General features: G+C 43.7%; 1 protein-coding gene across 1 annotated transcript in view; it reads right to left on the reverse strand.

The window, feature by feature from the left end:
• The window catches only part of LOC100349807 (glycerophosphodiester phosphodiesterase 6), a 95,131-nt gene extending 84,759 nt beyond the window's left edge, over window positions 1-10,372 (reverse strand). Inside the window, exons 1-2 of the mRNA XM_070075819.2 lie at window positions 10,185-10,372; window positions 6,051-6,247 (exon numbers count right to left, since the gene is read on the reverse strand). Of these exons, the coding sequence (XP_069931920.2) occupies window positions 6,051-6,233 (183 nt within the window). The 5' untranslated portion in view covers window positions 6,234-6,247; window positions 10,185-10,372. The remainder of the gene's footprint in view (window positions 1-6,050; window positions 6,248-10,184) is intronic.
• Between the last annotated feature and the right edge of the window lie 3,401 nt (window positions 10,373-13,773).

Consider the following 13,773-nt stretch of genomic DNA (forward strand, 5'->3'; position numbering starts at 1 on the left):
TTAGTCATTTATCTACACAATTATTAGTGGAAAGAGGAACCAGAGTTAGGGAATAAACTTTTTTTTAGCATCTATTTTATTCCAGTACAATGCTAGGAACTTCACAAGCCACTTTGGTTGATTTATTTCTCATAAGAGCCATGTAAGTTAGGTATTGAGGTATTGCTAGTTCATTTTGGAGAAGAAAACTCAAGAGAGGTAAAGTAATTGGCTCAGATCACACAGCCAAAAAGTGGCAGGGGCAGAAGTAGAACCCAGATCCCTAAGGGCTAAGAGCCAGGATGGAAGGTCTTTATGGAGTAAGTATTTAAACTAAATCTTGACATCAATCCTCATCATTGAAAAATCAAAAGCAGCCATGCCACAGAATTAGATTTGGGTTGCCATCTGAGTGACCTTAAAAGCCTTCCAGGGCAGTGTTGTGGTATATTGGGTTAAGTTGTCACCTGCAAATGCAGGCATCCCATATGAGAGCCAGTTCGAGTACCAGCTGCTCCACTTCTGATCCAACTCCCTGCTAATGCACTGGGAAAGCAGCTGAAGATGGTCTAAGTACTTGGGCTCCTGCATCCACATGGGAGACCCCCAGATGAAGCTCCTGGCTTCTGGCTTCAGCCTGGACCAGCCTGGACCTTGTGGCCATTTGGAGAAGGAACAAGTAGATGGAAGACCTATGTCTCTCTCTCCCTCCCACTCTCCCTCCCTTTCTCTCTAACTCTTTCAAATAAACAAATTAATTTAAAAAAAAAATAGACATCCTGGCCGGCACCGTGGCTCAATAGGCTAATCCTCCTCCCGTGGCACCGGCACACCGGGTTCTAGTCCTGGTCGGGGTGCTGGATTCTGTCCCGGTTGCCCCTCTTCCAGGCCAGCTCTCTGCTGTGGCCTGGGAGTGCAGTGGAGGATGGCTCAAGTCCTTGGGCCCTGCACCCCATGGGAGACCAGAAGAAGCACCTGGCTCCTGCCTTTGGATCAGCACGGTGCGCCGGGCGCGGTGCGCCGGCTGCGGCGGCCATTGGAGGGTGAACCAACGGCAAAGGAAGACCTTTCTCTCTGTCTCTCACTGTCCACTCTGCCTGTCCAAAAAAAAAAAAAAATAGACATCCTAACTCTTTGGGACAGTTTTTAATCTGTTAAATCTGTCTAAATTCTTTTATTTATTTATTTTTATTTGACAGGTAGAGTTATAGACAGTGAGAGAGAGAGAGAGACAAAGAGAAAGCTCTTCCTTCCATTGGTTCACTCCCCAAATGGCCACCATGGCCGGCACTGCGCTGATCCAAAGCCAGGAGCCAGGTGCTTCTTCTTTGTCTCTCATGCGAGTGCAGGGGCCCAAGGACTTGGGCCATCCTCCACTGCCCTCCCGGGCCACAGCAGAGGGCCGGACTAGAAGAGGAGCAACCGGGACTAGAACCTGATGCCGATATGGGATGCCGGTGCTGCAGGCAGAGGATTAACCAAGTGAGCCACGGCGCTGGCCCCAAATCTGTCTAAATTCTAAAGTTACTGTGAGAAATAAGAATAAAAAAAAGTAAAACACAGAAAGGTCATTTCAACAAGGTAAAGAAAAATGGTACAGGTATTAGAAACTAAACTACAACTCTTGGAATATAAGGAGGATGAAGAGCTTCAGATTTGACTCAGGCCTCATACATATTCTCTGCACAAAATCTGTGTGGACTTTTTTAGAATTATTTTTTGAAATGTGCAGAATGAAGAGAGACAGAGACAGAGAAGGAAGTAGTCTTCCAGCTGCTGGCTCACTCCCAAAATACCCTCAAAATCCAACACTGGAACCAGACTCAAGCCAGAGCCTGGAACTCAACCCAGGTCCTACCTGAGTGGCAGGGACCTAACCACCTGAGCCATCACCTGCTGCCTCCATGGATGCACATTAGCAGGAAGGTGGATGGAAGCAGAGCTGGGACTTGAACTCACGTACTCCAGTATGTGCCATGGGCATCCCAAGCAGAGTCTTAACTGCTAGGCCAAATGCCCACCCATCTGTGGACTTTTAGAAAGATGCACCAGATAATGTCAACCCCTTGCTCAAAACCCTCCCAGAGCTTACTACTGTAGTAGAGTATTATCCAAATTGAAATTCATGGCCCACAAGGTCCAACCTGATTGGCCCTTGCACATCCCTGACCTTATCCTATTCCATACTCTGACTACACGTCTAGCTGTCAGTCATACTGCCTTTCTTCTGTTTCTAGAACACAAATTTGTTCCCATCTCAGGAACTTTGTATTTGCTGGCTCTACTACTTGAAAAACTTCTGACCCCAGATGTATCCACAACTGGAAACAGATCAAATAATGCATTTTCAAAAATGTCTCTAACCACCCTCCCAATCCAGTTTCTAGTATTTTTTTCTACTTTATTATCTTCAAAGATCTTATTACTATCTGAAAACATCTCTCTTCAATTATTATTTATTACCTAATTCATCACACTAAAATGTAAGCTGCAGGAGGACCAGAGGCCTTAGCTGTCTCAGTTACCATGGCATATACAAAGTGTTCATTAAAATGTTTGTGAAATAAAGCCGGCGCCACGGCTCACTAGGCTAATCCTCCGCCTTGCGGTGCCAGCACACCGGGTTCTAGTCCCGGTCGGGGCACCGGATTCTGTCCTGGTTGCCCCTCTTCCAGGCCAGCTCTCTGCTGTGGCCAGGGAGTGCAGTGGAGGATGACCCAAGTACTTGGGCCCTGCACCCCACGGGAGACCAGGATAAGTACCTGGCTCCTGCCATTGGATCAGCGCGGTGTGCCGGCCACAGCGCGCCAGCCGCAGCAGCCATTGGAGGGTGAACCAACGGCAAAAGGAAGACCTTTCTCTGTCTCTTTCTCTCACTGTCCACTCTGCCTGTCAAAAAAAAAAAAAGTTTGTGAAATAAATTCATTTTTACTTTCTGATTCTCACTGTTGCTACCTTAAATCAAAATTTTTCTCAAGTCTCCTCATTTATAGGACGAATTTAAAACATTTTAGCTTGACATAAAGATACTTTATCATTTGATGAAAGTATTTCTTCCCAAATCATACTTCTACTATTTATTCACTTGTGCCAAAATGCAACATTGGAAATTCATTTTTCATATAACAAATCACTGTGCTTCCCTCTGTCTGGACTCCTGATCATCTTATTCTCTATACCATTTTTTTTTTCTTATTTGAGAAGTAGAGTTACAGACAAAGAGAAGGACAGAGAGACAGGTCTTCCATCCACTGGTTAACTCTCCATATGGCTGCAACTTCTGAGCTGGGCTGATAAAGCCAGGAGCCAGGAGCTTCTTCCATGCTTTCTCACATGGCTAAAGGGCCCAAGCATTTCTGCCATCTTCTACTGCTTTCCCAGGCCATAGCAGAGAGCTGGATCGAAGAGAAGCAGCCAGGACACGAACTGGTGCCCATATGGGATGCCAGCAACACAGGCAGAGGCTTAGCCCACTATACCACAATGCCAGTCCTCTATACAATCATTTCTACATGTTTCTTCCACAAGTCACTGACTTCAAAAAACTAACAGCAGCAGCTAACATGAGTGCTGATCTTGTGCCAAGCCCAATTTGAAGTGTTCCCCATATATTACCTCTTCTATGCACCAAAAATGATTATTATCTCTATTATTTTAATGCAAAATCTGATGCACTGGGATGTTAAGTGACCTACTCAAGTTCCCATAATGGTAGAATTCTAAATTTAGAGAAAGTAATGAAGCTACAATTTGAATCCAGGCTGTCTTTCCTCAGGACGTAAGATCTTATTAGAACTTACACTATATGTTATATTCCTTCCTCTCAGCAGACAGGACCCTAGAGATTTTAAGTATTATCTGGTTCAATTCCTTACCTTAGAGAGGTTTAGAGTTATCACATAGCCAGAACAAGGACAGAAGGGCAGACCTAGAATTAGGACCTATCCATATTCCCAGGATCTGGTCCAGCAATTGTTCTATTTTAACACATTGCTCAAATGCCACTTTTTTCCATGAAGCCTCTCTATTCCCTCTGTACCCTGTCCTAATACCTAATACCTCTCCTGTGACTTACTATCTCATCCCTACATAATAAATATCCATTGAGCCTATCTGCTTGTCTCCATCTTTGTCTACTCTAATTCAGGCCACCAATATCTTTTACATGAATACTGTTATTGCTTTCTCTTTGAAGGCAAAGAGATCTCCCTGAATTAGTTTTGTTCATTCCACTATATTCTCCACACAATATCATTCCAAAATAGAGCTCATATTATATCATCTTAAAATCTTCAGGGACTCCAGCTCTCTGCTGTGGCCCGGGAGGGCAGAGGAGGATGGCCCAAGTGCTGGGGTCCCTGTACCCGCATGGGAGACTGGGATAAAGTATCCGGCTCCTGGCTTCGGATCGGCACAGCGCCGGCCATGGCGGCCATTAGGGGAGTGAACCAACAGAAGGAAGACTTTCTGTCTCTCTCTCACTGTCTATAACTCTCTGTCTCTCTCTCTCACACTAACTCTCTGCCTAGCCAAAAAAAAAAAAAATCTTCAGGGACTCTTTATTTCCTTTATTGCAGAGATCAAATTCTTAAAACCACACAGTATCTGACCATCTTCCTCTCTAACTTCATTTCCCAACACTTCTGTACTCCTATCTGCTCCATCAAAAATAAACCTTCCACAATGTCTAAACTTACGTCTTTTAACTCCTTCTCCATAACATTTCTTCCACACTATTTTTAACTATACTATTCTTAATCACTCTTTACCTAAATAAAATTATCTTTGGCCCCTTTCTTATGTCTGAGCAAGTGCCCATACACACAATTCTATAGCTTTTTGCTATACTGAGACTATCTATACTTGCCTTTTCCCTCTGTAGACTATGAATTTCTTGAGAGCAAAAGCTGTGCCTGAAACACTTTTGTTTTCCCTAGCAAATAGGACAGAAGCATCTGGGCAGGAAAAATATGAGGTCAGACTATCATGTCTAACATGTCTGCCTACTCTAGGGCAGTCTACCGTCACCCAAGCTTTTCCTTGGGTTTCTCACTTCAGACATAAGAAATATGAAATCCAGGACTGTTGCTGTAGCATAAAAGGTTAACAGCCACTGCCAGCAACACCCACATCCCATACTGGCCCCTGTTTAAGTCCCAGCCACTCTGCTTCCTATACAGTTCCCTGCTAATGTGCTTGGGAAAGCAGTGGAAAATGGTCCAAAGGCTTGGGCCCCGCACCCATGTGGGAGACCAGGAAGAAACTCCTGGCTCCTGGCCTTAGCCTGACCCAGCTCCAGCTGTTACGGCCCTCTGTAGAGTAAAAGAGTGGATGGAAGATTGATCACTCTTTCTCTTTCTCTCTCTTCCGCTCTCTCTCTTTGTGACTCTTCCAAAATAAATAAATCCTAAAAAAAAAAAAAAAAAATTGGGGCTGGCGCTGTGCAGCACCAGGTTAAAGCCCTGGCCTGAAGCGCCAGCATCCCATATGGGTGCCAATTCTAGTCCTAGCTGCTCCTCTTCCGATCCAGCTCTTTGCTATGGCCTGGGACAGCAGTAGAAGATGGCCCAAGCCCTTGGGCCCCTGCACCCACGTGCGAGACCTGAAGGAAGCTCCTGGCTCCTGGCTTCAGATCAGCGCAGCTCCGGCCATTGCAATCATATGGGGAGTGAACCAGTGGATGGAAGACCTCTCTCTGTGTCTCTACTTCTCTCTGTAACTCTGTCTTTCAAATAAATAAAATAAATCTTTAAAAAAAAAGATTCAGGCATTCCTGTAATCCCTACAGAGAAACAACTAATTGCACCCAAACTTCACCTTTTCAAGGTTTTCTGAATGCATATATGTAAAAGTAAGAAAAAAGGAAAGAATAAAAGAAAATAAATACATCAATTGCATGTTTCAGGAAGTTTAACTTTGGCTCTAGAATTGATGCAGTATTTTTATGGAAGAACTGGAGCCCCAGAACCTAGAGTCCTGGAGACTCTAATGAACCTTCATAGAGCCAAGGACCCGTCTCTGCTCCCCATATGGGAGAATGTACGGCACAGATCCTCCCCATCTCTCTGTACCCGAGAATGGCAACATGATCCAAGTTTGGTTTTTTCCCACTGTCTGAATTTCCAGTGGCAACTGTAGCAGCCAGTAAGGAAGGTGACATAGGATTTGTGGTTGAAGATTTTTTCAGTCCATGAACTATCCTTTTCCGATTTTCTTCTTTTTGTGGACTCAATCCTGCTAGCCTTCTTAGGCATGATTCACCCTTTTGCTGAAAGAACAAATGAAATAATCAGGATCTAGAATGGCTCCTGTTAATGTACTCTATTGTATCATTCTACTTTATTGTATTCTATAGAAATTTTTAAAAATTTTATATTTCTGTATTTATTTATTTGAAAGGCAGAGTGACAGAAGGAAAAACAAGGAGAGCTTCTATTCATTGGTTCATGCCCCAAATGGTCAATGGATTAGGTTGAAGTCAGGAGCCAGGAATTCCATCAAGGTCTGTCATGTGGGAGGAAGGGTCCAAGCAATTGGTCATTATCAACTGCCTTCCCAGGCTCACGAGCGGGAAGCTGGATTGGAAGCGGAACAGCCAGGACTCGAGCCAGCACTCTCATATGGGATACCAGCAGCACAAGTGGCAGCCCAACTAGCTGTGACACAATGCTGGTGTCTCTATAGAAAATCTGAGCAAAGATAGATGAATTAAAAAATTTTTTGAAATATCATTTACAATCATCAATACTCTATTGGATTGGGGGAACAAGAACGGTGTTTCTTCCTACCTTCCTGCTAACTTGCTGACTGCTGCAGGCATTGGTGCATTCTAAGTTTACTTTTCTCATCTCTAAGTTGGAACATTCATGATAAACCAAAAGGAACAATAAGGATTGTACTTACCTTCCCACCTTAAGTGACTAAAAAAATGGAGAAATAAAAAAATTAGTTTTCAGATATTAGATAACAGACAGTGTAGGTTAGCAATCCTTAAAAGGGGAAACAAAGGTAGTGGGTATGATTAATTACCATTGACAGTCTAGTCGGAATAGCCAGAATAAGGTACCATGAAGGAGAATAAAAGTGGAGCTTGGCAGTCTTCCTAAACTGAGCATACAGAAATGAAATTTGGGAAAAGCAAGGGTTTCTCCTGCATCTCCCTGAGTCTCTAGCTGAATAATGACCAGTGCATGCCCATGAATTTATCCCAAGCTAGAGAAATAAGAATATAAAAGAAGATGATAAAATAATCTCTAAGGCTCAGATAAGGCTAAGAATAATTGTTGTTTCCTGTGGGGAGCAACTCGGACTAGACTGTTACTGGAATTAAGACTTATTCTATGCATCTGCTCTCCCACAATATGGCGCTGGGAGAGGAGTAAACAACTTCTACACAGCTGCCTCTCGCCAATTTGATTGAGCTGCAGGAGCTGATCTTGCTCCTGATTAGAGGAGAGCAGCGTGCTCGGCATGTGGGTAGCAGAGTTGGGATTGGTGGAAGAGGACTATAAAGGAGGAGAGAGACAACATGCACCAGGAACATCTAAGGGGAACATCCGGATAACATCTGAGCAGCCCCCGAGAGAGCCGGCCGGCGGTGTGCTGCTCCCCCGCGGAAGTGGGGAAAGTGGCAGGGGGAGCCGCCCTTCCACGGAGGTGGAAGGGACGGCAGCCAACCCGGGAAGGACCAGCAGCAAACCCGGGAAGGGCCGAGCAGACAAAAGAATAGCGCAGGGTCTTGTGTCGTTCCTCCAAGAAGAGGGGGAGCGACAGTTTCCGCTGACCAGAGAAAAAATTCTTCTAACACATGAGGCATTACGCAGCACAATCAGAAAGATTAGGCCTACATTAATGGTTGCTATGGTGCAGTCCAAGGAAGCTTATTGCTGAGCATCAAAAGAATCAAAGCATTTCCAAGTATGTGGAACAAAGCTCAAGAGTAAGTTTTTAAAATACAAGGGCCTAGACCAGCGCCGCAGCTCAATAGGCTAATTCTCCACCTGCGGCGCTGCCACCCCAGGTTCTAGTCCCGGTCGGGGCGCCGGATTCTGTCCCGGTTGCTCCTCTTCCAGTCCAGCTCTCTGCTGTGGCCCGGGAGGGCAGTGGAGGATGGCCCAAGTCCTTGGGTCCTGCACCCGCATGGGAGACCAGAAGGAAGCACCTGGCTCCTGGCTTTGGATCAGCGTGGTGCGCCAGCCACAGCGGCCACTGAGGGGTGAACCAACGGAAAAAGGAAGACCTTTCTCTCTGTCTCTCACTGTCCACTCTGCCTGTCAAAAAAAAAAAAAAATACAAGAGCCTAAAAAAGTAAACTTCATGATGCCTACTATTAAGTTTTTAAAAGTACCAGGTACACAAAAAAGAAAACACAAACCATAAAGCAATAACAATCCAGCCAACTTTTCAGACAACAGAATTAGCAGGCAAGAACATTAAAACACTGTAACTATACTCCACAGGTTTAAGAATGTAGAGAAAAATAACAATATTAAGGACAGATCTGAAATATATATTTTAAAAACCTAAATCGAACTTCTAGAGATGAAAAGCACAGTATCTGAAATAAACAATGTACCTCTAGGGTTGAAAATAGAATATGCAGTGTGAAAAAGAAGACAACTTAAGAATTTTAAAATTTAAAGGAGCAACTGAAACCTGTAGAGCAACTATAAATCATCTAATATAAATATGGAGGCAATGAATGAGAAAAGAGTAAAAAAGAGATGGAAACAATATTTGAAGAACAGCTGAAAAAATTTTTCAAACCTGATGAGAACTATAAACCTACAGACCTAATAAGAAGCATAACAACCTCCAAGGAAAAGGAACACATAAAATCTATAAGACACATCATAATCAAGCACAAGAAATAGACTATCTCAAAACCAGAGAGAAAAAAATTACATGTAGAGAAAGAATGATAACTTCACATTCTTTCAAGAATAATATCTTGCTGAAACCAATACAAGCCAGAAGACAACAGAGCAATTTTAAAAGCAAAAAAACACAAATTCATCTGGAATTCAACACTTGGTAAAAAAAAAAAAAAAAAAAAAACAGCTTTAAAAAAATCAAACTAGGACCCAGCACTGTGATGCAGCAAGTTAAAGCCCTAGTCTGTAGTACTGGCATCCCATATGGGCACCGGTTCAAATCCACTTCTGATCCATCTCCCTGCTGATGTACCTGGGAAAATGGCCCAGTACTTGGGCCCCTGCACACCCAAGGGAGACTGGAAGAATCTCCTGGCTCCTTGCTTCAGCCTGGGCCAGCCCTAGTCATTGCAACCACTTGAGGAGTGAACCAGAAGATGGAAGACCTCTCTCTCTCTCTGTCTCTATCTTTCTCTGTAACTCTGTCTTTCAAATAAATAAATCTTTAAAAAAAAAAACTAAACTTTTTAGAAAGTCAAAACTGGAAGAACTAATCACTAGGTGATTTATACCATAAGAAATGTTCAAGAAAGTCATTCAATATGAAGGGAAAAATGTACCAATGGAAATATATATTCACAAAAGGAAATTATATGAGAACAATATCTAAAAGGCCAGGAGTACAGAAATAAAAATTCCAATAAGATTCCTATACTTAATGTGATTGATACTCTATTTGAAGGCAAGCTCTATTCAGCTAAATATGTATACAATACTTTATAAAGTAACCTCCAGAAAAGGGGGTATACAACAAGCCAGCAATGAATACAAAACACAATTATAAATGCTACTTAATTCATCCAAAAGAAGGCAGCAAAAGAGACTAATAAGAAACAAAGAACAGGGATCAGTGCTGTGGCATAGCAGGTAAAGCTACCACCTGCAGTGCTGGCATCCCATATGGGTGCCAGTTTGAGTCCTGGCTGCTCCACTTCTAATCCAATTCCCTGCTAATGTGCCTGGGAAAGCAGCAGAGGATGACTCAAGTCCTTGAGCCCCTGCACCCACATGAGAGAACCAGAAGAAGCTCCAGGCTCCTGGCTTTGGATTGGCCCAGTTCCAGCCTTGCAGCCATTTGGGGAGTGAACCAGATGATGGAAGACCTCTCTCTCTGCTTCTGCCTCTCTGTAACTCTGCCTTTCAAATAAATAAGATAAATCTTAAGAGAGAGAGAGAGAGAGAAACAAAGAACAAATAAAACACAAATTGCAAGGTGGTAGATATAAACCCAAACATAGGAATAAACAAATTAGATGTAAGTGATCTAAATACCTGAATTTTGAAAGGTAGATATTTTCAGTTGGATCTAGAAAAAACAAGATCTATTCACTGTACATAGATGCAGGTTTGACCCATGTGGCTTGCACACTGCTGGGATAGTAGGGTGATGGCGCTCTTCTGCAAAAAGCACCAGAGACAAGTTTCAGTTAACATGTCCGCTTTATTAATGACCACACACACTTTTTAAAGGGCAGGCGGAAGGGGCCTAATTAATTCAGAGCAACACTAATTCTATAGGATAGAACCGATATCGGCGCCCCTATGCTTCTCCAATCAGCTTGAAGGTCACATAGCTAGGATAGCTTTCCAGGTGGTTCTAATGGGCCTGGGACATATGTGGGAGTTGTTTACCTGACTGGCAATTACAGGGCCATTTAACAGGGAGCAGAGTGAGGAAAAGCACCTGGGGCTCCCGCCACCTGCCAGCAGTCAGGTTGTGGGCTCCTTCCCGGGAGGCCTGGTGTGCCATGCCCTCTCAGCCTCCTGCATGGGCAGGGCAGGCAGACTCCCCATCAGGTAGAGGATCACCCACACATAGGGAGAGGATCCAAGATGAGTGAACAGTGACAAGCTGCAGCCACAGAAAAATACTAGAAAAACAAAGGAAGAATTGTGTTCTCAGGGAACTGATTGAGAGAGTAAGGTAACAGAACAGCGGAGAGACTCTGTAACTCAGAAAAGACAGCAGACACACTGCCGTCACCAGTTGTTGCCACAGCACCTAAGCTAGGGGCACACATCCAAGGAATGCCATCTTTCTGGGAAAAGGTAAGAAGTGTCAGCTCTCATCACTGGCAACCATAACTGCAGGGAAATTTTTTTTTGAAAGATTTATTTATTTGCAAGTCAGAGTTACACAGAGAGGGAGAGAGGGAGAGAGAGAGAGGTCCTCCATCCAATAGTTCACCTCCCAAATGGCCGCTACGGCCAGAGCCGAGCTGATCCGAAGCCAGGAGCCAGGAGCTTTCTCCAGGCCTCCCATGCGGGTGCAAGGATCCGAGGGCCTGGGCCATCCTCCACTGCTTCCCCAAGCCAAAGCAGAGAGCTGGGTTGGAAGTGGAGCAGCCGGGTCTCGAACTGACGCCCATATGGGATACTGGCACCTCAGGCCAGGGCGCCAACCCACTGCGCCACAGCACCAGCCCCACAACTGCAGGGGAATTTGATAGTCCCCACTTACATGAAGACTAGCTTGAGGAACTGACTGAGGTCTGAACAACTACTTTGTTCTGAAAAGGGAAGCCACAGAGCTCTCTCCCTGAAAAGTGCCAGACTTAATTTTCAGTAGAGCCACTGCTGACCACTATTCTGATATAAGGAATAACATGCACTCCTGCTGCTCCCAGAAGCCACCAGAGCCAGATACATGACACCTTCCCAGGCAGAGAGAATACCCCCTGAAACCTACAACTGTGGGGAGTTCTGGGCATACACCTATGAGCTGTGCTCACTCTGTATGATTTGGGGGCAGGTGGAGAAGTTTCATCGGCTCTTGAGACTAGTACCAGCAACAACCCATAACAAACTAGACAGGGTGGCTGGTGTTGTAACATAGTGGATAAAGTCACTGCCTGCAGCGCCAGCATCCTATATGGGTGCTGATTCAAGTTCCAGCTGCTCCACTTCTGATCCAGCTCCCTGCTAATGTGCCTGGGAAAGCAGTGGAAGATGGCCCATGCTTGGGTATGTACCCACATGAAAGACCTGGATGAAGCTCCTGGTTCCTGGCTTTGGCCTGGCCCACCCTTGACCACTGCAGTCATCTGGGGAGTGAATCAGCAGGTGGGAGATCGCTCTCTCTCTCTCTCTTTCCTTCTCTTTCTTTTCTTTTCTTTTTTCTTTCTTTCTTTTCTTTCTTCTTTCTTTCTTTTGTTCTTTCTTTGGTTCTTCCTCTCTCTCTCTCTCTCTCTCTCTCTCTCTCTCTCTCTCTCTCTCCTTCCCTCCCTCCCTCCCTCCTTCTCTCCATAACTTTGCCTTTAAAATAAAATAATCTTTTAAAAAAATTTTGACAGTACCAGAGCTGAGGAAGCTTCCTCCGTAATTCTTATCTCATGGTGTTAGGAACCCATGGCACAAACCCCGGTATCACCCTTGCATGCTGCATGGAAATTGGGGGAAGTTCTGTCTGTGCCTTGTGGTGCTGGGACTACTGATGTTGATATTACAATCTCTGGAGTAACTTACAGTCACTCTCAGTACCTGGAGAGCTCTATCTGTATTGTTCTGCTTCAGGCAGGTGACTATGACCATCTCAACACAACTAGTTCTCACCCTATGAGACCTAGAAGTAATGACCCCATTGCATCCTGTAGTACCAAGTTGGTGACAATTAATTATGGTTTCCTTAAACTCATTAGAATCTACCTGTTGAAACCCAGGAAGAGCCTGCTTGCATGCCACTTCTCTGGACCCATACCTGCCAGTGCGAAATCTCAAGGATATCTTGTAGTCACCCTATAGAACTGTAGCAGGGTCCCCTTCACATCCCCCAGTTCTGGGAAGAGGGCTTTTGATGTTACAATCTACATCACCACTTTCCTAGAAAGATGCAGGGAAGGTCCCATCTACATCACACAGTCATAGAGCCACAGTTATCAGTTTCAGAAACCCCAGCACCACTCACGCTTTTCCAACAGGATAAGAAGACAGCCCCCTCAGTATCTCTCAACACCAAGGGCAAGTCTCTGGCTATTACAAACCCTAGTGTGACTTCAATGTAGGGACATAGAAAACATTAAGAATCAAGGAAGTATGACACCTCCAAAAGAAAACAGTTCTCCAGAAATAGATCCTGAAGGAAATCTATGAAATGCCTTAGGAATTCAAATAATTATCATAAGGAAACTCAATGTGATATAAGAGTATACAAATAGACTTTAAAGAAATGAGGAAAACAGATGATGTAAATGAAAAATTCACTAGAGACAGAAATCAGTAAAAAGATCCAAACAGGAACCAGCATTGTGGTATAGTGGGTTAAGTCACCACCATCCTAGATCAGAATGATGGTTTGAGTCCTAGCTGCTCTGCTTGCAATTTACTTCCCACAAATGCACCTGAGAAGATAGTTGATGAGAGCCCAAGTACTTGGCCCCTGCCATCCATGTGGGAGATTTGGATAGAGTTCCAGATCTAATGATGCATCTCAAGGACTTAGAAAAACAAGAACAATCCAAATCCAAAATTAGCAGGAAGTGATAAATATTAAGGATCAGAGCAGAAATAAATTAAACTAAAAATTTAACACAAAAGAACAACAAAACAAAAAGATTGGTTTTGTGAAGATAAACAAAATAAACCTTTTGACAGACTAACAAAGAAAAAAGAGAAAAAAATCAAATATTAGAAATGAAAAAAGCAAATATTACAACTGATACCAATGAAATAGAAAAGATCATAAGAAACTATTATGAACAACTATAAGCTAACAAATCATAAGACCTCAAACGAATGGATACATTCCTGGATACATATAACCTATTAAAATTAAATCAGGAAGATACAGAAAATCTAAATAGACCAGTAATGAAGAATGAGATTAAGGCAGCAATTAAAAGTCTCTCATCAAAGAAAAGTCTAG

This window comes from Oryctolagus cuniculus, chromosome 1, assembly GCF_051225735.1.
Source record: "Oryctolagus cuniculus isolate XC-2025 breed Fujian yellow rabbit chromosome 1, ASM5122573v1, whole genome shotgun sequence".
NCBI classification, from domain to species: Eukaryota; Metazoa; Chordata; class Mammalia; order Lagomorpha; family Leporidae; genus Oryctolagus; species Oryctolagus cuniculus.